At 46.3% G+C, this 21,204-nt stretch overlaps 1 protein-coding gene across 4 annotated transcripts in view; it reads right to left on the bottom strand.

Annotated features, from left to right (window-relative positions):
• The window catches only part of CSNK1E (casein kinase 1 epsilon), an 81,964-nt gene that overhangs the window by 43,243 nt on the left and 17,517 nt on the right, over positions 1 to 21,204 (bottom strand). For 3 of the 4 annotated variants that reach the window (XR_003854661.1, XM_029590228.1, XM_029590229.1), the window contains exon 1: positions 20,683 to 21,078. The exons of the other annotated variant lie outside the window; for it this stretch is intronic. Coding sequence is in view for 2 of the 3 variants with exons in the window: in XM_029590228.1 (XP_029446088.1) it covers positions 20,683 to 20,886 (204 nt within the window). In the remaining variant the exon portion in view is untranslated. Of the gene's footprint in view, positions 1 to 20,682; positions 21,079 to 21,204 lie in introns of those variants that run through there. 4 annotated transcript variants of the gene reach the window in all.

Genomic DNA, 21,204 nt, shown 5'->3' with positions numbered 1-21,204 from the left:
GTGGAAAGACACTCGCTCCCCTGCACGGAAGCGCTCTGCGCCAGTGAAAGTGAGGGTGCCAAGACAATCTGCTCCAAGGGGACCGACTGAGTCCTGGACGACGCTGGCATGCTCTGCCCCAATGAGACAGATCGTGTCAGGATATCTGGGGAGAACAAATTGCTCGGTGCCATGGGGCTCTTCCGCGCCAGGAAGGATGGGGGGGGGGGGGGGGGGGCGCCTATGCTGAGGGTATAACCTCTCTTCTCAGCCTCGAGGACAGGTTCGCCCCCAGCAGAACTCTGTGCTGATGGCGCCAGCCTCTTCAGCCCTGGAGGAGATCCCTCAAGCCACCTGGACACACTCTTCTTCCTCCTATTCAACCCTTGACCTGAGGAGCTGGTGCCACAGACTTGCGGGAGTATGGGGATTTGGAGTCCTGATGCCCTGGTATGCTCCTTTGTGGCACCAGGAGTCTGACGTGGCCTTGATCCAGGAAATAGAGCAGCTCTGCAGGGACCCCCATCTTCCAGGTACAGTATAGCTACGCTTGCGGGGACATCTGGTCACAAATGGAGCAATTAGGAGCAGAAAGGTCCGGGCCCAGACAGTGATAACAGAGTAGGTGTCTGTGAGAGACATGCAATGCTCACATCTGCAGGCCTTAAACCAGTGCCGGATTTAAGAGTTTTGCATCAATAAAGGATTGGGGAGTGGGGGCTGGAAGACCCTAGGGATTGGGAAGTGGAGGACGTTCCTTTCCTCCTACTACTCACAAACGTCCCACAGTCCCATAACAGCGCACCTTTTGAAGGGGACTGAAAGAGCAGTAACTACCGACTAGTCTCCAATCTTCCTGCTTTTTTTTCCCCCACCTGTGTCAATTTCAGCATCTCCGACAAAATGTTTGATGCCCCTGCCTACACCTCTAGCATGCGAGCCTAGGTTATCTCCCAAGTAGATTATTACAACTTTCTCTATTAATGGCTTCCAAAAAAAAAAAATCACTCACCGCCTGCAAATCACCCAGAATTCTGCAGCACGAACCTTGCTCAATGCAATCACTCCTCTGCTGAAAGCCTTGCACTGGCTGCCGATCTCACACCGCTCCATTTTTAAAACCCCGGTCCCGGCCTTCAAAGCCCTCCATGGCCTGGCCCCACTCTACCTGGCAAATCGACCTTCCCTATATAACCCGGCTCGCCCTCTGCCGAGCACACACCTGACAGTCCTTGACCCTAAGGAAATCTGACTCCGCTGCACAAGGAAAAGGACCTTTTACTGGCTCAGTCCCAACCCTTCGGAACGCCCTGCCTCTGAACAGAAGATGCTCTCCGGACCCGATGACCTATAGGAAGAACCTGAAAACCTGGTTGTTCACAGAGGCCTTCGGCCCTGAGCAGAAGGTTGCGCCCCCGTCCTTGCTTGACTTAGACCTGCACTCCTCCTGTCTAATTACTTGCACGCTCTAGAATTTGACCTCTTTCTAAGTTTAGCTTCCCTCCCCACCTTTGTTTCTCATATGAGCGCTTTTCAACTGGTGTTCTCAGATGATGTTTTGTCGATGTTGTTTTGCATATGGTTAGCTCTTATCTGCTCTCTCTAGCTGGTGACCAGCACTGTATCCGTGGTAGTTTCCCTTTCTTATATATGCTTCTTCTCAACAATGCAGGAGACCAACAAAAGAGAGGCACACTACAAAGACTGATAATAAAACACTTCTGTAAAAGAATATCAGTCAAATAAAATACATAAACAATCCATACAATTAAAAAGAAACAACATTACATGTGGTAAAATAGAATTTAATCAAGTTATCTAAAACATATAAATAACATTCAAACATTGGGAATTAGTTAACATTACAAAAAGAATTGGCACAGATATATTTTAATCAATTAGTCCCCAAGTCTACCTGAATGTAAAAGGGATAAATCTGAAAAGGGCAGAGGGCGGACGGCTGCCTTTCCATCTCCCTGACAGAAGGCCCAGTGAATACTGCCGCGCACTGCCACACAGGAGAGCCCAGTTCGGTTTTGGAACCCTGCGCTTCTCAGGCCGGCTGGGGCTGGGGATAACTGGGGAGGCAATGTTCACAGGCCATGGAGGGAGGAGGAGGAGTTCCACTCATTTCGTTACAGCCACAGCTTCTTGTGTGGCTCAGGACTCACGCTCCAAAGAGCTGCCACTTCCACACTGGAGGCAATTTAACAAAAAAAAAAAAAGGGAGGAGAGGGAGAAGACCCCCAGGTAGCTTTGAGTGATGGCTCAGTTTGCCATAGCCCCCAGCTGGCACGGATTTCCAATTCGGCAGAAATCCGAAAAGCAGCAGGAGGCAGCTGCCGGTAGAGGAAAAATAAAATAAAATCTTTGACTGAAAATTAGAGCCCTGGACTATATTAAGGGCTGTATTACTTCCAAAAAAGAAATAAAAGAATTAGACAGGTCATTCAAGTGACTGTTTTTATTAAAGATCTACAACTCCCTTTCTATTTCTATTTTACTAATTCTGAGGAGACACTGGTGTTTAAAGACTCTGAAAGGTTTTCTCTTTCCACCATGGAGTCTCAAGAGAACTGAGCAACTGCTGTGCTGCTCGCCATCAGAGACACTCCCTTCCCTCCCCGAATGCCTCACACCAGCACAGGGAAAGCAGGACAACGGCACAGGCAGAGCTTACTGGGGTCATAAGAGCAACAAAGAGGTGCACGCCTTTTATTCTGAGGGCAAGCAAAAATATATTCGAAGTTAAAACAAGGAAGACGGTTTAGTATTAATAAGACCGAAAAGGAGGAAGCGACAATCTAGCTTGTACAACTTTATTAAATAAATCCGGTGTATCCTCATTAAAGCAAATCCCCCCCGCAGCGAATGCTTGCTCATGCCACTACCCTCCATCATGAGAAACGTCCGCTATGGAGACGGCCTTACGGGGACAATACACTGGCCAGCACAGGTCGTGCCAACGGAAGCCAACCTCAGTCCTTCCACCTATTTCATCATCAGGGTACGGCAACAATAAAAAAAAAAAAAAAATACTCCGAACCGCATCCTCACAAACAGGCTCTGGAACCCGTTTCCTTATCCCATGCAGCGTGTACCCAGCACAGAGTGTCCTCTCATCTCAAGGCCGGCAATATAGTGAGGGGGATAGAAAAAAAAAAAAAGGCAAGCTTGCACTGGAACTGTTCAATTCCCTGAAGGAATTTTCTTCTCTCTTGCTTGAAAACGTTGTCACCAGGACTCCCCCCCCCCCCCCCCCCCCCCCCACATGACAAGAGCTGCAGACACAAAAATTACGTGGGATGGGAACCCTCGTGTCACCCTCGCCAGCAAAACAGGTGAACTCCTTTCTGTGGCTTGCTTGGCCCCACGGCAGGAACTGGCTGTTCCGACAGACGCCAGCGGGCGGCAAGCCCTCATTCCTCCGCCTAGCTCCTGGAAGCACATCCAGCTCTCTGTTTCAGGGCAGGTCCCAGCAACAAAGACCGCTGGGGAAAAAGAAAGCGAACAAATAGAGCTCGAATGCTTCTGTTCATGTTGCAACCCTTCCCCCCTCCCCAACCTCTTAAAAAAAAAAAAAAAGAAAACCAGGCCCTCATTACTACATTAGCCTATGTTGCATAACCCAAACACCATAGGAAGATTAGAGAGGAACTGCAGAGGAGAAAAAAATAAAAGGCAAACTCTCTTCTTAACCAATTCCTTCTGTGATGGCCCCCTCCCCTCACCACCAGCTGCAGCTTGGGGTGTTACTGTCCTTTCTGTAACCTAGAATTTTATCTTGCTGTTATTTTTACTATTATGTAGATACATGCTTCTGTACAGGGGGATAGGTTTTCCCTCATAAAACTATTAAGAATATTCCAGCACTTACAAGGTCCACTTGGGTCAGAGGAAAAAATGTCCGGCTATGCGCCAAAAGGCTTTGGTTCTTGGAGCACAGTTTATTGTCCGTTACCCACGTAAACATAATTTTGAAATTGCATAATGTTGGATATGTGTACCATGAGCCTTCTCAACGGAGGGTTCTTTTTTCTGGATTCTTATAAACTGCCGGGATCTAGTGCTAACTAACCTGGCTGTCATTATGAGGTTGTCTCTTCGTATTTTGCTCTCTCTTCTCTTTTCTTGATTTTTTTCTGTCTTAGTTTTACCTTGGTTGCCTCCTTTTTCTTTCTATATCAGAGGCCAATGTGGAATGTTTTGGGGTTTTTTTTCTTTTCTTTCTTCTGTTGGTTGGTTGTTTTTTTTTTTCCTGATGGTTGTAGGCCCTGAATTTCTGTGAAGGAGTCTTCTTGTAGTTAAAATTGAAAACTGCATTAAAAATAAAGTTTAAAAAAAAAAAAAAAAAAATATATATATATATATATATATATATTCCAGCACTGGCAGGTTCCAAAGGAATTAAATTACAGGTGGTCCATCCCACAAAAGATGGGTTAGTGAGCGGTTCTGTAAATGGTGACAGAATGTGTCCCACGTTGGGGGGGGGGGGGGGGGGTATATTTGGAGTTTGACATTGAGTGAAGCTTGGTGCTGAGACCCGAGGCACGGCTGTGGCTCCTGGAAGGCAGAGGGTGGTTTTCCTCTCTTCTCCATTTCCGACACGAAAGAGGATTCCTGTCTTCCAAGGGTGGAGGGAGGCTTTGCCAAGGAGCTTGGGCGCTCATCAGGCAGAGTTTTAGCATTCTTGTGCGGGAGACGAGAACCTTCCTGGAGTCCAAGGGTTACAAGAGGAGAAGATAACTTTAGGAGAACTAGGAAGGATTGCTCCCCCCCCGCCACAGAGTCCTGCCCCAGTACTTAAGTGGTTTGAGGATCTCACACTTTATTCTTTTTCTGGGACCGCGTCCGACCTGTACCTGCTATAGCTGGAAGAGCCAGTACGGCACCTCTGCATGATTCTACTCCGGACAGTACTTTTTCTTCGGTAAAAAGCTATCGTCAAGCCAAAACAACTCAGCTGGCAAAGGGAGCACTGCTCCTGAGCGGCGTGCTGCGTCACGCGAGCCGTGTCGTGGGCTCATTACTGCTCCGTGTAAATATTATTCCAGCCAGATGGTGATTTCCAGGCACACACCCCTCTTTCAGATTTGAAGAACTTTATTGGCCTGACACTTTGTACATGGGTTACCAAAATAACAGATAAAGGAGGGCAATTTTCCCAACGGTGAATTACTGACAAAAATAGCCCCTTTGAAAATTTCCCCAGCCACATTATACATGTAAAATTAAACACATACACACACTCCCCCGGTATGCACGTGTTTCTAAGCCCATCAGGAGAGGTAGTTTTTCATGGGATAATTTTCAAAGTGAACTTGTGTGCATGAGTTTGCTTTGAAAACGGGAATAAATTAGGTATATAACAGCCCATAAATTCATGTGCACCATTATAAATATATCTCAATAGTTAAAATAAAAAAGGGAGAAAAAAAAATGTAACCCCCTTTTTTCTTTTTACAAGGGGGGTTACACGTCCATTCCCTGCTGAACCCCACACTCCAGTCACATGCAGGCTTGAGGACTCAGGTTCTGTGATGGGGTCAGGATAAGCCTGTCGGGCCCTTTAGGACATCGGGCTTCAAATATTACCAAAGTCCACACTCCAAATGTTGTATCTCCAATAGGAAAAGGGGGCTTTTTCCTTACCAAGAGCTCACAACACAGCCTCTTGGCCAGCACATATCCTCCATTCCCTCCCAAATGAGGAATATGAGCCAGAAAAAAAAAAAGATCCATCTCACCAGTTCTGTTCTTTCTGCTTCATCTCTCTGCACCAGGCTGTACATGAACCCTGCTATACTGGGTCCTCCAAACAGGCCCACTACCAGGAATATTGGGTAGACAGATGTGCATGTGTCTGGTCTATGGATCAGGTCACGTGGCATGTTTTGGTTGAACCAGTTCTGTTCATGGGTCCTACTAGAAAAATTCTCACTTCCTCTTTTACCATTAAATAAACAAATGTTAAAAAGCAGACATAGCAGACTACCAAGTAACCTTTTTCTGATCATTTTGTTATCTTATAATGATGTATTAAAACCCCCTCTCAAAAAAAAAAATAAAAAAAAATACTGCTGGTTGTATTAGAGTGCTCATAGCACGACTTGTGTAGGCCAGATACATATAGGCGCTTTATCAAATAAAAAAAAATAAAATAAAAAAATGTTCTACTAATGAGGAGCCAAATTATGGAGGCAAGAAGCATCCAAGAATGTGACCCCTCCAGAGAAGCTTCCCCCTCCTCCCCCCCTATCTTTTTGTGAGCCAGGTGCCGCTGGTGGACTTGCACACCTCGCCTGCCACACAGTCAGCCCTGCAGCTTACGGCACAAGCTGCTGTACGAGTCCCTGGCAAGTGCCTCTGTCAGCCAGAGGGAGAAGGAGTGGAATTTTTTTTTTTTTTTTAAAGGAGCAGGCAATAAAGTTTCCCAGGTGTCCATCCACAGGAAGTGCCCAGGGCCTCAGTTTCCCAAGACAGACTGTGGCTCGATTCTACAGGCAGCGGCAGCAAGTTCTGTGGCCGATGTTTCAAGGTGTGGAGCTTAGTCATGACTGCAGATTATTTACATTCTAAGTCTAAAAGTGAATAAAGTACAGTACACCTTACTGTCAAGTTGTTATTGAGATCCTGCTTCTATCTGAATCTGTTACTCCCTAAAAATGTTAAGATACAAATGACCTGTTTGTAAGCAAATTTTTTCTAATATGCTGTAACCCGCTTTGAGTGATTATGGATTCAGAAAGGCAGGATATAAAGCCAAGTAGTAAATAAAAAGTTTGATGGCAAATCTTTATAAAAGCTTTACATCAAATCGACCAAAAGAAAACCTCAAACAACAAAGCAAAGCCAATTCTGTGATTTACATAGGGGCAGATTTTAAAACCTGCGCGTGGGCACAGATTTGTTCGCGCAACCCGGCGCGAACAAATCTACGCCCAATTTTATAACATGTGTGCGCAGCCGCGCGCATGTTATAAAGTCCAGGGTCGGCGCGCGCAAGGGGGTGCACAATTGTGCAACTTGCGCGCGCCGCTCCGCACAGCCTGCCTCTGTTCCCTCCACCCCGCCGCACCTTCCCCTCCCTTCCCCTACCTAGAACCCCCCCTTACCTTTGTTGAAGAAGTTACGCCTGCCTCCCTGAGCCTGGAGGCTCAGGCCACGCCACATCCCCAGACCGCCTATGCTCCGCCCCTTTTTACAAGCCCCAGGACATACGCGCGTCCCGGGTCTTGCGCGTGCCGCCGAGCCAATGCAAGATAGGCTTGGCGTGCGCAGGGGGAGGCAGGGGTAGGTTTTCGGAAGTTGCGCGCGTATCTTACGCACGCAACCCTTTGAAAATCTACCCCATAGTGTTTAAATATTTAAGCTCGTACAAATATATTTTCTATGTAGACAAAAATCTACTTTAACATATAAGAACCTGCAATACATTATACACTTACTGTGAAGTCGCACATTTTTTCTTGAATTCTTGAATTAAAAAAAAACCCAAAAAACAAACAAACATAAGAGTGACCACTCTTTTTATATTTTCTCAGGAAAGTTCTCATCTTCTTTTTGAATCTCTAAGCTCATGGATTCTAAAGCCATGCTCAGTATCAGCAGAAATTGTCACATTTCATTTTAAATAACTAAATAAAATTAAATGTTATAAATTAAATACTTTTTAAACAGAATGAACAAGTAAAGGGAATAGCACATTGACAGGAAAAATGAAAACAGGGACATCACAGAAGGTGGCAAATCCTGAAATGTCTATTTTTGTTAAAGCAGATGTAATACCATAACATACCCCTGTCAACTGATGAGCAGGCTGTTAATACAAACAAAAAAAATCATACTTTGAAATGTCTATATACTAATGCCAGAAGTCTAAAAAGTAAGATGGGAGAGTTGGAGCGCATAGCAGTGAATGAAAAGACATAATTAGCATCTCAGAGACCTGATGGAAAGAGTAAAGCCAACAAGTACAGTGCTATAGCAGAGTAGAAATAATAGCGCAATGATAGGGTGGATCAACTCGGTGGGCGAACGACGCTTTATGTTAGGGATGGCAAAGAATCCAACGGGATAAAGATCCTGCAAGAGACTGAGGGGGGGACGATGCAATAAAGTGCGCCCACTCTAGCGCACAGGTTTAACCTCGGCTGGACGCACATTTTGGATGCGCTAGAGGAACACCCGATGCAATAAGAGGATTAGTGCGTCCAAAGTGAGTCCAAAGAAACACGTAGCTGATAGCGCTCATCGCATGTAAGTTCCATGTAGATGAGTCTATTAGCTTTCATCCACTGATGCAGTAAATCCCCTGGCACCAGCGCACACTTTTTAACCCGGCAAATTTAACGCCAGCCCCCGGAGCTGGCATTAAGTCATTCACGAGTCACGGGCTTATGAAAAATATCAAAAATACTGTATCCTCTGTGGTTCCTCCAAGGAGAACACAGAAGGCATTTGACAAAGTCTCCCATGATAGGCCCTTAAGAAAATTTAAAAAAAAGTCGTAGGATAGGAGGCAATATCCTATTGAAAATTGCTAACTGGTTAAAAGATAGGAAGCAGAGAATAGGAGTGGAGTGCCTCAGGGTTCTGTACTGGGATTGGTGCTTTTTAATATATTTATAAATTATCTGGAAAGGGGAACAATGAGCGAGGTCATCAGATTTGCGGACAACTCAAAATTATTCCAAGTTGTTAAATCACAAGTGGATTGTGATAAATTTCAAGAGGCTAGAAGACTGGGCATCCAAATGGTAGATTAAATTTAATGTGGACAAGTGCAAAGTGATGCACATAGGGAAAAGTAACCCACATTGTAGTTACTTGACGTCAGGTTCCATATTAGGAATTTCCATCTATTAAAAAGACATGGGCATCATGGTGGACAATACTTTGAAATCCTTGGCCCAGAGCAGTGGCGGTCAAAAAAGCAAGCATAAAGTTAGGAATTATTAGGAAATGAATGGAGAATAAAATGGAGGCTGTCGTAACACCTTGGTATTGCTCCATGGTGAGAGATCACACCTAGAACACTGTCACCCAACAAGCGTGCCATGGCATATTGGTGCATCTTGAACATGCCTCTTCTTCCTATGAGTCCTGGAGCGTGGCAATGAATGGACAGCATGCAGGGCATGGATAGCCGGATCCTGCTTTGTGCAGCACAAACAGTACCCTCAAGTCCTTCCAGCCTCTGTCTAATCCCCAGGCTGAATGAGACAGAGAGCATGCACAGAGCACTGGATGTGACTCACTGAGTGCTGGGAGCAGCAGCAGTGGAAGAGCTCTGGCAGCCACATGCAGCAGCCAAGATAAGTCACAGAGCCAGCTGCCCACACTACACCGACTTCTCCCTTCTCCTGCACTTATACATACAGGCAGCTGCTCCACTGTGACGGATTCATGCGACTCTCCGTCTCCTCTCTCCCTTTCTTTTAAAATTTGTAAGACTGGTGGGACTTTCGGTGCTTTCCTAGCTTTTCTTTTGACCATATGAGTCTTCTCCATATAAGTTGGTATGCCACACTATTTTTGTTATTGCAAGTGTGCCTTGGGCTTGAAAGTGTGTGAGAGTGAGAGTGTGTGTGTGTGTGTGTGAGAGAGAGTGAGAGTGTGTGTGTGTGAGAGAGTGTGAGTGTGTGTGAGAGAGTGTGAGTGAGAGTGTGTGTGAGAGAGAGTGTGAGTGAGAGTGAGTGTGTGAGAGTGTGTAGCAGGACCATCCAGTCTGCCACTACATGCACTTAATTCCATTCCAGTTAGATAGTAACCACTTCTGAGCTTTCCATCCCCTTTTGCCCTCCTCCCACCTTGGAGAGCTGGGATTGGTTGCTCCTTGCTATATAACCCAGCCATTTTGTGGCTAGATTCAGTTTAGGTCAGACTCTAAATTTAGAGTCATGATGTCTGTTTTTCCCTGCCTCATCAGGTTTTTGCTTTTTGAGGGGAGACTCCCCTGTGCCCACCTGCCAGAGGGTCTCTGGAACCTTAGTTACAGGAAGGACCTCTTTTCACTAGAACCCCTGTGGGACTCGCAGTCCAGGACTGAAGACCAGTGAGCCCATTCACTCCCTGAACAAGGCAAGTACCTGCGATAGGCTTGGCTATGTGAGGCACTTGAAGGTTAGAAGAATCCTATTTTTGGAAGGGATTGTGTTTTAACCCTGCTCCTTTGAAGAAGGTCATCCTCGCTGGCTGGACTCAAGAGTGCAGGGGCAGAAGACCAGCGAGCCCATTCTCCCCAGTCTGGGAAGAGTTTTGATTAAGAAAGTATTATATATTTTTTTCTGGCTGTTGTGAGGAGGTTTAAGCCACCCGTCCTCGCTGGTAGCAAGGCTTTTATAGCAGGTTCCTGAACCACAGACTTTTCAACCCGAGTTGTCGTCCTTTCAGAAACAACTAAAGGAAGGATGTAAGAACATGGAGACCCACCGGATCTCCTCCTCCATGGGACCAGAAGCCAGGGCTGGGAGTTCGGATTTGAACATGACATTGAGGAAGGATGGTTTTTGCTGTGCTAGAAGGGCACCCTGACATAGAACTCCCAGGTAAGCTGCTGGGAGAGCTTTAGTGCACATTTTATACCAATTGGGAAGCTCGACCAAGCTCTGTATTGGGACCCTTACTGTTCAATATATTTATAAATGATCTGGAAAGAAATACGACGAGTGAGATAATCAAATTTGCAGATGACACAAAATTGTTCAGAGTAGTTAAATCACAAGCAGATTGTGATAAATTGCAGGAAGACCTTGTGAGACTGGAAAATTGGGCATCCAAATGGCAGATGAAATTTAATGTGGATAAGTGCAAGGTGATGCATATAGGGAAAAATAACCCATGCTATAATTACACAATGTTGGGTTCCATATTAGGTGCTACAACCCAAGAAAGAGATCTAGGTGTCATAGTGGATAACACATTGAAATCGTCAGTGCAGTGTGCTGCGGCAGTCAAAAAAGCAAACAGAATGTTGGGAATTATTAGAAAGGGAATGGTGAATAAAACAGAAAATGTCATAATGCCTCTGTATCGCTCCATGGTGAGACCGCACCTTGAATACTGTGTACAATTCTGGTCGCCGCATCTCAAAAAAGATATAATTGCGATGGAGAAGGTACAGAGAAGGGCTACCAAAATGATAAGGGGAATGGAACAACTCCCCTATGAGGAAAGACTAAAGAGGTTAGGACTTTTCAGCTTGGAGAAGAGACGACTGAGGGGGGATATGATAGAGGTGTTTAAAATCATGAGAGGTCTAGAACGGGTAGATGTGAATCGGTTATTTACTCTTTCGGATAATAGAAAGACTAGGGGGCACTCCATGAAGTTAGCATGGGGCACATTTAAAACTAATCGGAGAAAGTTCTTTTTTACTTAACACACAATTAAACTCTGGAATTTGTTGCCAGAGGATGTGGTTAGTGCAGTTAGTATAGCTGTGTTTAAAAAAGGATTGGATAAGTTCTTGGAGGAGAAGTCCATTACCTGCTATTAAGTTCACTTAGAGAATAGCCACTGCCATTAGCAATGGTTACATGGAATAGACTTAGTTTTTGGGTACTTGCCAGGTTCTTATGGCCTGGATTGGCCACTGTTGGAAACAGGATGCTGGGCTTGATGGACCCTTGGTCTGACCCAGTATGGCATTTTCTTATGTTCTTGCTGAAGAAAGGACGCCTACTCAAGATGAGACACCCTACTTGTATTAAAATAAACTAACTGCACTCTTATTTAAAGACGGACTTTAATTTTACTTTAACCAATCAGTAAAATTATTATTGAACACCCAGTGCCCTGGGTCCTGCCTGCTTAGATACAGCAACTCCCTGTCTGGGCCATAGACGAGTGTCACCTACCATAAAAAAGGAGTTACATGGGCAATTCTGGTCGTTGCATCTCCAAAAAAAAAAAAAAAAAAAGAAGAAGAAGGACATAGAATTAGAAAAAGGTACAGAGAAGGACGACCAAAATGATAAAGAGGCTGGAACAGCTCCCCCTATGAGGAAAGGCTGAAGAGATTAGGGCTCTTCACCTTGGAGAAGAGACAGTTGAGGGAGATATGACAGAGGACTATAAAATAACGAGTTGAGTGGAACAGATAAACACAAATAATTGTTTACTCTTTCAAAAAAGAAGACAGACAAGGGGACACACAGTTTACTAGGTACTGCATTTAAGACAAATAGGAGAAAACATTTTTTTGACTCAACGCATATTTAAATTCTGCAATTTGTTGCCGAAGGATGTGATGAAAGCTGTTAGTGTAGATGGGTTTAAAAAAAAGGTAGAACAAGTTCCCGGAAGAAAAGTCTGTAAACCATTATTAAGGTGGACTTGAGGAATCCATGTTTTATCCCTGGAAAAAGCAGCATAGAAACTATTGACCTTTTAGGATCCTACTAGGTACTTGTGGCCTGGATTGGCCACTGTTGGAGACAGGATACTGGGCCTGATGGACCTTTGGTCTGACCCAGCATGGCATATGTTATGTTCTTATGAAGCTCCTGCCTCCAAAGCCACCCACACTTTCTTCATGGAGAGAGTATGGGCAAGGCAGAAGGAAGCCACCGAGAGAAGAAAAACAGGGGAAAAGAGAAAATAAAATGCAATACATATGCATGCATTTGTACATATCAAAATACAAATTATGAAAAACTATATTTAAAAAAATAGTAGCAAATTAAATACCCTGCTTCTGTTTTGGGTGCATCAGCAGCCCCAGTGAAAACGTGCAGTTCTTTTCTGGCCACTAGATAGCAGCAGCAATACTGGCAGCGTGCCTAGGTCTGAGAATACTCTACATGAGCTAAAGAACCCTTACTTTGAAGCCCTTCTGCCAGCTATGCGGACTGGCTCAATTTCACTCTGGTGAAAGATCACAAGATGTGCCAAGCTGGGTCAGACCAAAGGTCCATCAAGCCCAACAGTGGTGACCAGGTCAATAGGATGCACGCAGCAGATCCCAAAGAGTACTAGAGATGAGCTTAGTTTTTCCGTGTTGGGTCGGATTTTGGTTCGGGCGCTTCGTTGAAAAATTTCGTTTTCCCGCGGATTGTTTTTCGGCGGCACAAATCGGAGGAAATGAGTCAGAAAACGAATCAAAAAATAACCCCCGAATCAGGAAAAAAAACGAGTCGGAAAAAAATCACCCCAACACTTCAATTTTACTTTATTACAACACCCCTCCCACCAACCCGATCCCTCCCCAAGATTCCTGACCTCCCCCCAAAGACTTGCCAAAAGTCCCTGGTGGTCCAGCGGGGATCCTGGAGCAATCTCCTGCACTCGGGCCATCGGCTGCCAGTATTCAAAATAGCGCCGATAGCCTTTGCCCTTACTATGTCACTGGGGCTACCACAGTGCCATTGTTCAGCCCCTGTCACATGGTAGGAGCACAAGATGGCGCCAGCAGACCATTGCTCCTACCATGTGACAGGGGCCGACCAATGGCACCGGTAGCCCCTGTGACATAAGGGCAAAGGGCACCGGCGCCATTTTGATTCATGGTAGGCCTGACGGCCCGAGAGGGAGACATCACTCGCTGGACCCCGCTGGACCACCAGGGCTTTTAGTAAGTATTGGGGAGGGATCAGGATGGTGGGGGGGGGGGGTTGTAATAAAGTAAAATTGAAGGGTTGGGGTGTTTGTTTGTTTTTTTTAATAAATGTGCCCCTCCCCCCCCCCCCCCGCACTAAGTTTGGGGAAAATCCGTTTAGGGGTTCGGGTCTCCCGAACCACGACAAATTAGGCAATTTCGTTGAAATTGCCTACTTCATGATAAAAGAATGCACATCTCTAAAGAGTTACATCCAAATCCTTGCTGCTCTCTTCCAGGGATAGGCAGCGGATTCCCTCCCACCTGCCCTGAGTCCATCTGGCTAATAACTTGCTTATGAGCTTTTCCTCCAGGAACTTGTCCAAACCTCTTTTAAACTCAACTATGCTAGATAACTTGACCACAACCTCTGGTAACCAATTTCATACTTTCATCGTGCATTAGCCATTCATCGAATTGCAATGGGCTGTTATCGGATGCATTAGGGCGTTATCGCATGCGATAACTACCACATTGCGATGTCAACATTCAAATTAGGGAAAGGGGAGGAGTTTGGGCGGGGTTTAGGCAAAGTAGGGGGCTGCAGCACTGAGGGCGATAAGGTATCCCACCTTATCGCTCGCAGTAGCGCCGGAAATAGCTAGAGCTGTTTCATTGGTGCTACAGGGGTGATAGGGTGCAGCGTGGCCGCAACTGCAGCGGGCGAAAACACGGCTGCTCACTATCAAACCCCCCCCCCCCCCCCCCCCCGGCCCCTTTTCTGGACACCGGTGAGTGAAAAATACTCTTCAATTGTTTTAAATCTGTTTGTTATGTTTCATGGAATGTCCCTATTTCTCCATTTACCTGTTCCACCCCACTCATGAATTTATAAACCACTGTCCTCTCTTCTCCAAGCTGAACAGCCCTAACTTCGATAGCCTTTCCTCATAGGGGAGCCGTTCCATCCCCTCTATAATTTTTGTTGCCTTTCTCTGCACCTTTTCTAGTTCCGCTATATCAGGGCAACAATAATCTTGATTGAATATGTGAAATAAAAATCAGCCCCCCCCCCCCCCCCCAGCACCGCAGGGGCGGAAGAGTGGAGGGTGGGAGGAAAGGGAAGGCAGCTGCTCTCAGCACAAGGCGGGATAATTGCATTGACATCCGCAGCAGGGAGCCAGCTGGTAGGACTATTTTGCAGCAGCCTGTTTATTCTGCAGCCAGAGTGGAGGAGGAGTAGCCTGGTAGCTCCTTGTTGCCTTGCGCAAGTCACTTTATCCTCCGTTGCCTCAGGTACAAAATTAAGATTGTAAGCCCTGTGGGGACAGGGAAATGCCTTCAGTACCTGAATGTAATCCGCTTTGATGTACCTTCTGAAGTGCTGAAAAGCGGAATAGAAAAATTCTAAATAAATAAATAAATGCTGAAGGAGACTTAAGGGGTTTCGGCTACACTCGACCAATTCCATTAGTAGTGACCCAGAAAAGTGCAGCGAGATTACTGTACCAAGGTCTCATCATTACCCACATCTCGGCCTCAGAATGCGGCTAGTGCCATTAACCAACTCCACCACATATTTTCCAGTTAAAAAAAAGAAAGCACCACCAAGCTTCAGGTGGCTTATTATCTCTGCACAGGAGTCACAAACCACCAGACCGGCTACTGGGTGAAGCAGGTCTTTCCTACTTGATTAGCTGGGCGGCAGCGGCTGCTCCTGGCCAGCAATATCCAGACTTGGATTACCCTTGTGGCTCACATGGGCTTGCAGTCAGTGTCCCTCATAAACAGCAAGATTATGAAGTCCATGCCTGCCATGGGGGTTTTAACTCCCCCCCCCCCCCAAGAATCTGCTCTTCCTTAACCTGCTCAAATGTGACCAAGGTGGTTTGCCCTACAGCCCCCCCCCCCCCCCCCACCAGCAGGCCCATCTGTGTGAAGGGGGTGCGGAAAGTGAGAAGTGTCACGCTGCAACTTTCGCTTGAAAGCCGCTGGTCTCAATTACACTCTCTAAGCAGCGCTGCCGCAGGCAATTAGTCATCCCAGTAGGCATGTGCAGGGCGTAGGAAGGGCTGACCATACGGAAGAGGGCACAGAGGGGCTCAGCCCCAGAGGTGGCTTCCCATCCAGCCTGCTGCCTGGCAGGGTATCAATATCGCTGCAGCAGCACCACCACTGGAAGTGGGGAGGGTAATGGAAGAGGCAGCTGCGCCCGGCAGGGATCACCACCATTTGCAATCACTAATCTATAAAGACATTTCCAGCCACTATGGACGGCAGCATTAATATTGCTTCTCTTAGGTTCATAAGCTGCTAAGAGGGAACTTGTATAATCTTTTTACAGCACTGCACACAGCTCGACCACAAGTGGCCTTGGGTAGGTCAGAGAAACCTATTTTCAGCCAGGCCCCCAGGAGATTGATTCATTTCAGGTTTTAGGATTCTCGCTGGGGTTTGTTTTTTTTAAAAAGACTATTTCTATACATCTAGCCCTGTAACCACAAAAGCATGGGAGAGGCTGCGATTGTAGAAGTGGCATCCATTTTAAAACATCCATCCACGTTTCTATTTATTTACTTTTTTTTTTTTTTTTTTTTTTTTGAGGCCCTTACATTTGCAGAAACTTGACTTCCAACGTTGCTACGTGCCTGCAGGAACCTCAGAAGCTGCTGTCCCAGCACCACAGTCAAAACAGGCCATTTTTCATCCTATTTCCAAACAAATTGCCACCTTCCTCGATTAAAAAAGTTGTGGGGGTCTATCTGCGGTCTGAATGGTTCGCAAACAAAAAAATGCCCTCTGCTCCCCCTTTAAAAGCGAGAACCGCGACATCGGCCAGCCGTGCCAAAGATATGGCATTACCGGTTAGCACGCAGAGCAACACGGAAATGAACGGTGGCATTTCCTACAAGGTGTACTAAATGTATTCACGGAGGATGGGCAATCGCTGGAAAGAGCACTCCCTCTCTCTCTCTCGCCTCTTCCACATGTTGTTGTTAACTGGGTCCCCAAAGCTTAGAAAGATGCTGCGGTTTCCTCCCCAATCTCATAGCTTATGTCCAGTCCGTCACGGTCTTCAGTTCATGTCCCAGCACTTCTACTAAATCTGTTTCCAGTGCTTTAGCCCATGTATCCTAATTCTCTTTGCAAGTCCATTACCTAGAGCGTCTTCAGCAGAGTGGACTTCCCTAACAGAGTAGGCAGAAGGTGAAGGAGATTGTGTCCCATGTCTTCAAGGAAGCAAAATACTGTGAGAAGATGGAGGCCAGTGCCAGAGGGATAGCAGAACACACAGGGAGAGAGAGAGGGAACCAGTAGAAGATAAAGGAGGCAATAATACAGCTGTACAGAGGTTTTTGGCAAGACCTCCCCTAGAAGGCTATCTAGCTCTGGAATTTGTTGCCAGAGGATGTGGTTAGTGCAGTTAGTGTAGCTGTGTTTAAAAAAGGTTTGGATAAGTTCTTGGAGGAGAAGTCCATTAACTGCTATTAATCAAGTTTACTTAGGGAATAGCCACTGCTATTAATTGCATCAGTAGCATGGGATCTTCTTAGTGTTTGGGTACTTGCCAGGTTCTTGTGGCCTGGTTTGGCCTCTGTTGGAAACAGGATGCTGGGCTTGATGGACCCTTGGTCTGACCCAGCATGGCAATTTCTTATGTTCTTAGTTTTGGAATCCATACTGCTAGATGGAGAGACAGACAGACATGATGGAAATGGTCCAGAGAAAAGCTACCAAAAAACACTAGAAAATCTGCACCAAAAGAGCTAACTATGAATACCCTAGAGCAGTAGTCCCCCAACCCTGTCCTGGGGGCCCACCAGCCAGTCAGGTTTTCAGGATATCCACAATGAAGATGCATGAGAGAAAATTTTCATAACATGCAGTCTGGATGTGGGGTGCCTATTTCTTTCTGTATAGGGTGTGTGTAACCCATCTTGGAGGGGGGGAGGGGGCTTCAACCAATTTCGAATGGAAAGGGAGGGGGCCGCAGCTCAAAATGTTTGCTCACCCCTGCTCTAGGGCAGGGGTGAGCAAATTTTCTCTCATGCATATTCATTGTGGATATCTGGTGGGCCTCCAGGACAGATACAGAAAGAAATAGGCACCCCACATCCAGACTGAGAGAGAGAGAAAGTCGCCCACATAGACAGACAGAGAGACACCCCCCCCCCCCCCACATACAGACATAGTTACCCCATACCCAGACAGCCACAGAGAGGCAAAGGCACCCCAAATCCAGACAGAGAGACAGAAACCCACACCTAGACAAAGAACACACAAACACATTCTCCCGAAACAGAAGATGGACATAGCACACCCAGACAGAGGCAGGCACACCACACCTGGTCACAGACACACACACACTCCACTGGTAAAGGTTGGACTTTTGGTTTTAGGAGCTGAGAGCATCTCCATCCCACCCTGCCCAACTTTCATTTATATATTTATTTATTTTTGCTTTTTTTTTTTTTTTTTTTTTTTAACCGTTTTCAAAGTTTTTCTATTTGTGTCTCAATTGTTGTATTTTTCTTAGTTTGCACATCTTTTTTAGCTTCTCATGCTTTGCTTATTTAACTTTATTTATTTACTTACACTTTTTGCCTTTATTCTCCCTTCTCCACCTCCTCTCTCTCTCTCTTTCTTCGGATTCTTTGCCCATTTCCTTCTCTTACCTCACCGCTTCCCCCCCCCCCCCCGGCAGGCAACAACTGTGATCTCTCTCCCTGGGTAGGGGTCCCAGCAACAGGAGGAACTCTTCCCAGTCTGAGGGGCCTGTGGGTGGCAGCTCTCCTTGGGGGTTGCAGAACACCGCAATGGTTGCTCCCAGTTCTGCCGCAGAGCAGGCGGCTCCCCGCCCAGGCCCGTCACAGTGGAAGCAGCTCCTCTCCCTCGCCCAAGAGATGCATTGCATGCTTACAGTGTTTTCACTAGTTTGGGCAGCTCCCTCCCCTCCTGAGCTTGCAGTGTCTCCATGGCACTGAGATCTGACAGCATAGCCATTTTGCTTTTCCTTCCTTGATGGGGCAGCCAATGTGCCCTCTTCAGGATTATTCACACCCCTCCCCCCCCCCCCCCCAGTTTGTTCACTTCTGCCCTAGAGGAGAGAGAGAGGGAGATAGGAATACGATAGTCAAATACCTCAAAGATACAAATAAAACAAGAAACAAATCTTTTTCACGAGAAACAAAATGCTTTAGAACAAGAGGTCATGGTATGAGTTTCCAAGAAAGACAACTTAGGAGCAACATCAGGAAATATTTCTCCACAGAAAGGGTGATGGATTCATGAAATGGCCTCCCGAGGAGGTGGTAAAGACAGAATTCAAGAAAGCATGGCATAAACACAGAGGCCTGAAAGTTGTAAAGAAAAAGCCAAAAGTCAACAGAGGTCTATAGTACTGGGCAAGAAATGAAACCAGGCAGACGGGGTAACGACCTTAAGATCTATCTACCATCAGATTCTCTGTTTCTGAACTTTCCAACACCATCCAAGTCAGAACGGTCGTAGTCATCGTCAGAGGGCAAGTCATTCGATCTGAAACTCTGACCCAACAGGTTCTTCTAAAAAGCGCCCAACGGTAATGTCACAGCACCAAGGTCACTAGCCGAGAAGTCTATCACAGGATTTCCTAACCAGTGTGCCTTCAGTCCTCATCAGATGTGCCATGGAAAAGTCACCACTGCCTGATGCTCAGATCTAGGCCAGCACCTGGGCTCTACTCTCAGCACCTCACAGCAACAAGAGAGACCAGCAGTGGATCTTAATGTGTAGAGGCCCCTTCCTCCTAGCTACAGCACGAGCCTTGGAGCGTGACAATTAATGGACAGCATGCAGGGCATGGATAGCTGGATCCTGCTTTGTGCGGCACACACAGCATCCTCCTCGAGTCCTTCCAGCCTCTGTCTAATCCCCAGGCTGAATGAGACAGAGAGAGCATGCACAGAGCACTGGATGTGACTCACTGAGTGCTGGGAGTAGCAGCAGTGGAAGAGCTCTGGCAGCCACATGAAGCAGCCAAGATAAGTCACCGAGCCCAGCTGCCCACACTACACCGACTTCTCCTGCACTTATACCTACAGGCAGCTGCTCCACTGTGATGGATTCATGCGTCTCTCCATCCCCTCACTCCCTTTCTTTTAAAATTTGAAAGAGAGACTGGTGAGACTTTCAGTGATTTCCTAGCTCTTCTTTCGACCATACTAGTCCTCTCCATGTCCACACTGCCTGCTCTATGGAGGTTGATGTGCCACACATATTTTTGTTACTTTAAGTATGCCTTGGGTTTGAAAAGGTTGTGAAACACTGATTTGGGCACCCAAGATACAGGGCAATTTTACAAAAATGAGTGGAAAACAGTCTGTATATTTATAAAACTTAGTAGCATTTTCTTCTTTACCCACCAGTAGCTTGTACCTGCAGTCCTGCTAGTTTAAATATGATCATAGGATACCACATAGCAGTGGCCTACAACCCTAGTCCTCAAGGGCCAACAACAGATCTCATTTGCCCAGTAACCAAATTATTCAAATAAACCCTGATTCTCATACCACATGTGTACTAATAGGCCTGACAAATATTCATTGTGGACAGCCTAAAATCCACATCCGTTTGTGGCTCTTAAGGAATGGGGTCGTGCACCTCTTATCTAAGTAATGAGCCATATGATGTCACTTCCTGTCAAATTTTCTTCCCTTCTTTACCACCAAAAGGGGTGAATCCCACCTCCTCCGCCATTTCCCCAGCTTCCAGGATTCAATGGCCAACGTCCTCTTGCCCATAGGATCACTCCCTTCTTTAGCACCTGTATTCTAGTTCATAGTACAGTATGATTTTTGTATGTTTCAGAGCTGGGAAAGGAACACTATGAACACCAGTCTTCAGGATAGGAGAGAACATTTTTTTTTTAAGAGACCCAGGTGACAGGGTCAGCAGATGATCCAGGTCATGACGGAGAAGTCGGGCTGATCAAGGATTAGCAGCACAGCTTCTCTTGAGGGGGGGATACTGGGATTGCAAGGGGACGGATGTTAAGAATACAGTAGAAGCGGCTTAGCCTGTCGCAGTCACGCCGTAGAAACCAATAACACCCCACCTCCAACCCCTAGAAGAACAAGGCATCTGCCAAAGCCCTCCGTGCCCAGGGAAATGGCACTTACAGTATCAGACATGTCTTGCAGGTCCCTGGCCCCGCTCTGACGGTTCCTTGCACAGACGCTCTGGGATGCTAGTGCTTCCACGCTGTCCAGCCTTGGCCACGGAACCCGAATGTGGAAGGAGGCGTCGTACTTTCCATTGGCCAGTGCATTTTTATGCCTGTCTTGAGAACACCGTGTCCAGTTCTGGTTAAGCTTAGCATACATTTGCTAGTCGTGTTATCTTCAGATTAAGCCGACTGTAGGCCAGGGGGGGGTATCTGAATCCACACTCTCCTTGGCTTCTGATTGGCGGTTACATTTTTTTTTCCTTTTGAGTGGGGGGCGCTAGGTATTGTGAACTACTTGCCCCATTGTGATGAACTTGGTTGATGTATTTCCTGATACTGCATCTTCCGGAGAGCTGACAACCAGCCTCAGAAGACCAATTCAACAGAAATTCCATCAAGTAAGCTCACAATAGACACTAGAAACTCTATAGCAACTGTGATGCAATAGCATGACATCAGAGAATGCCAGAAAAAA

The sequence above is a fragment of the Rhinatrema bivittatum genome, chromosome 2 (assembly GCF_901001135.1).
Source record: "Rhinatrema bivittatum chromosome 2, aRhiBiv1.1, whole genome shotgun sequence".
Lineage (NCBI taxonomy): Eukaryota > Metazoa > Chordata > Amphibia > Gymnophiona > Rhinatrematidae > Rhinatrema > Rhinatrema bivittatum.
Note: the sequence above shows the minus strand (reverse complement) of the source record. Positions and strands in the feature narration are given on the sequence as shown.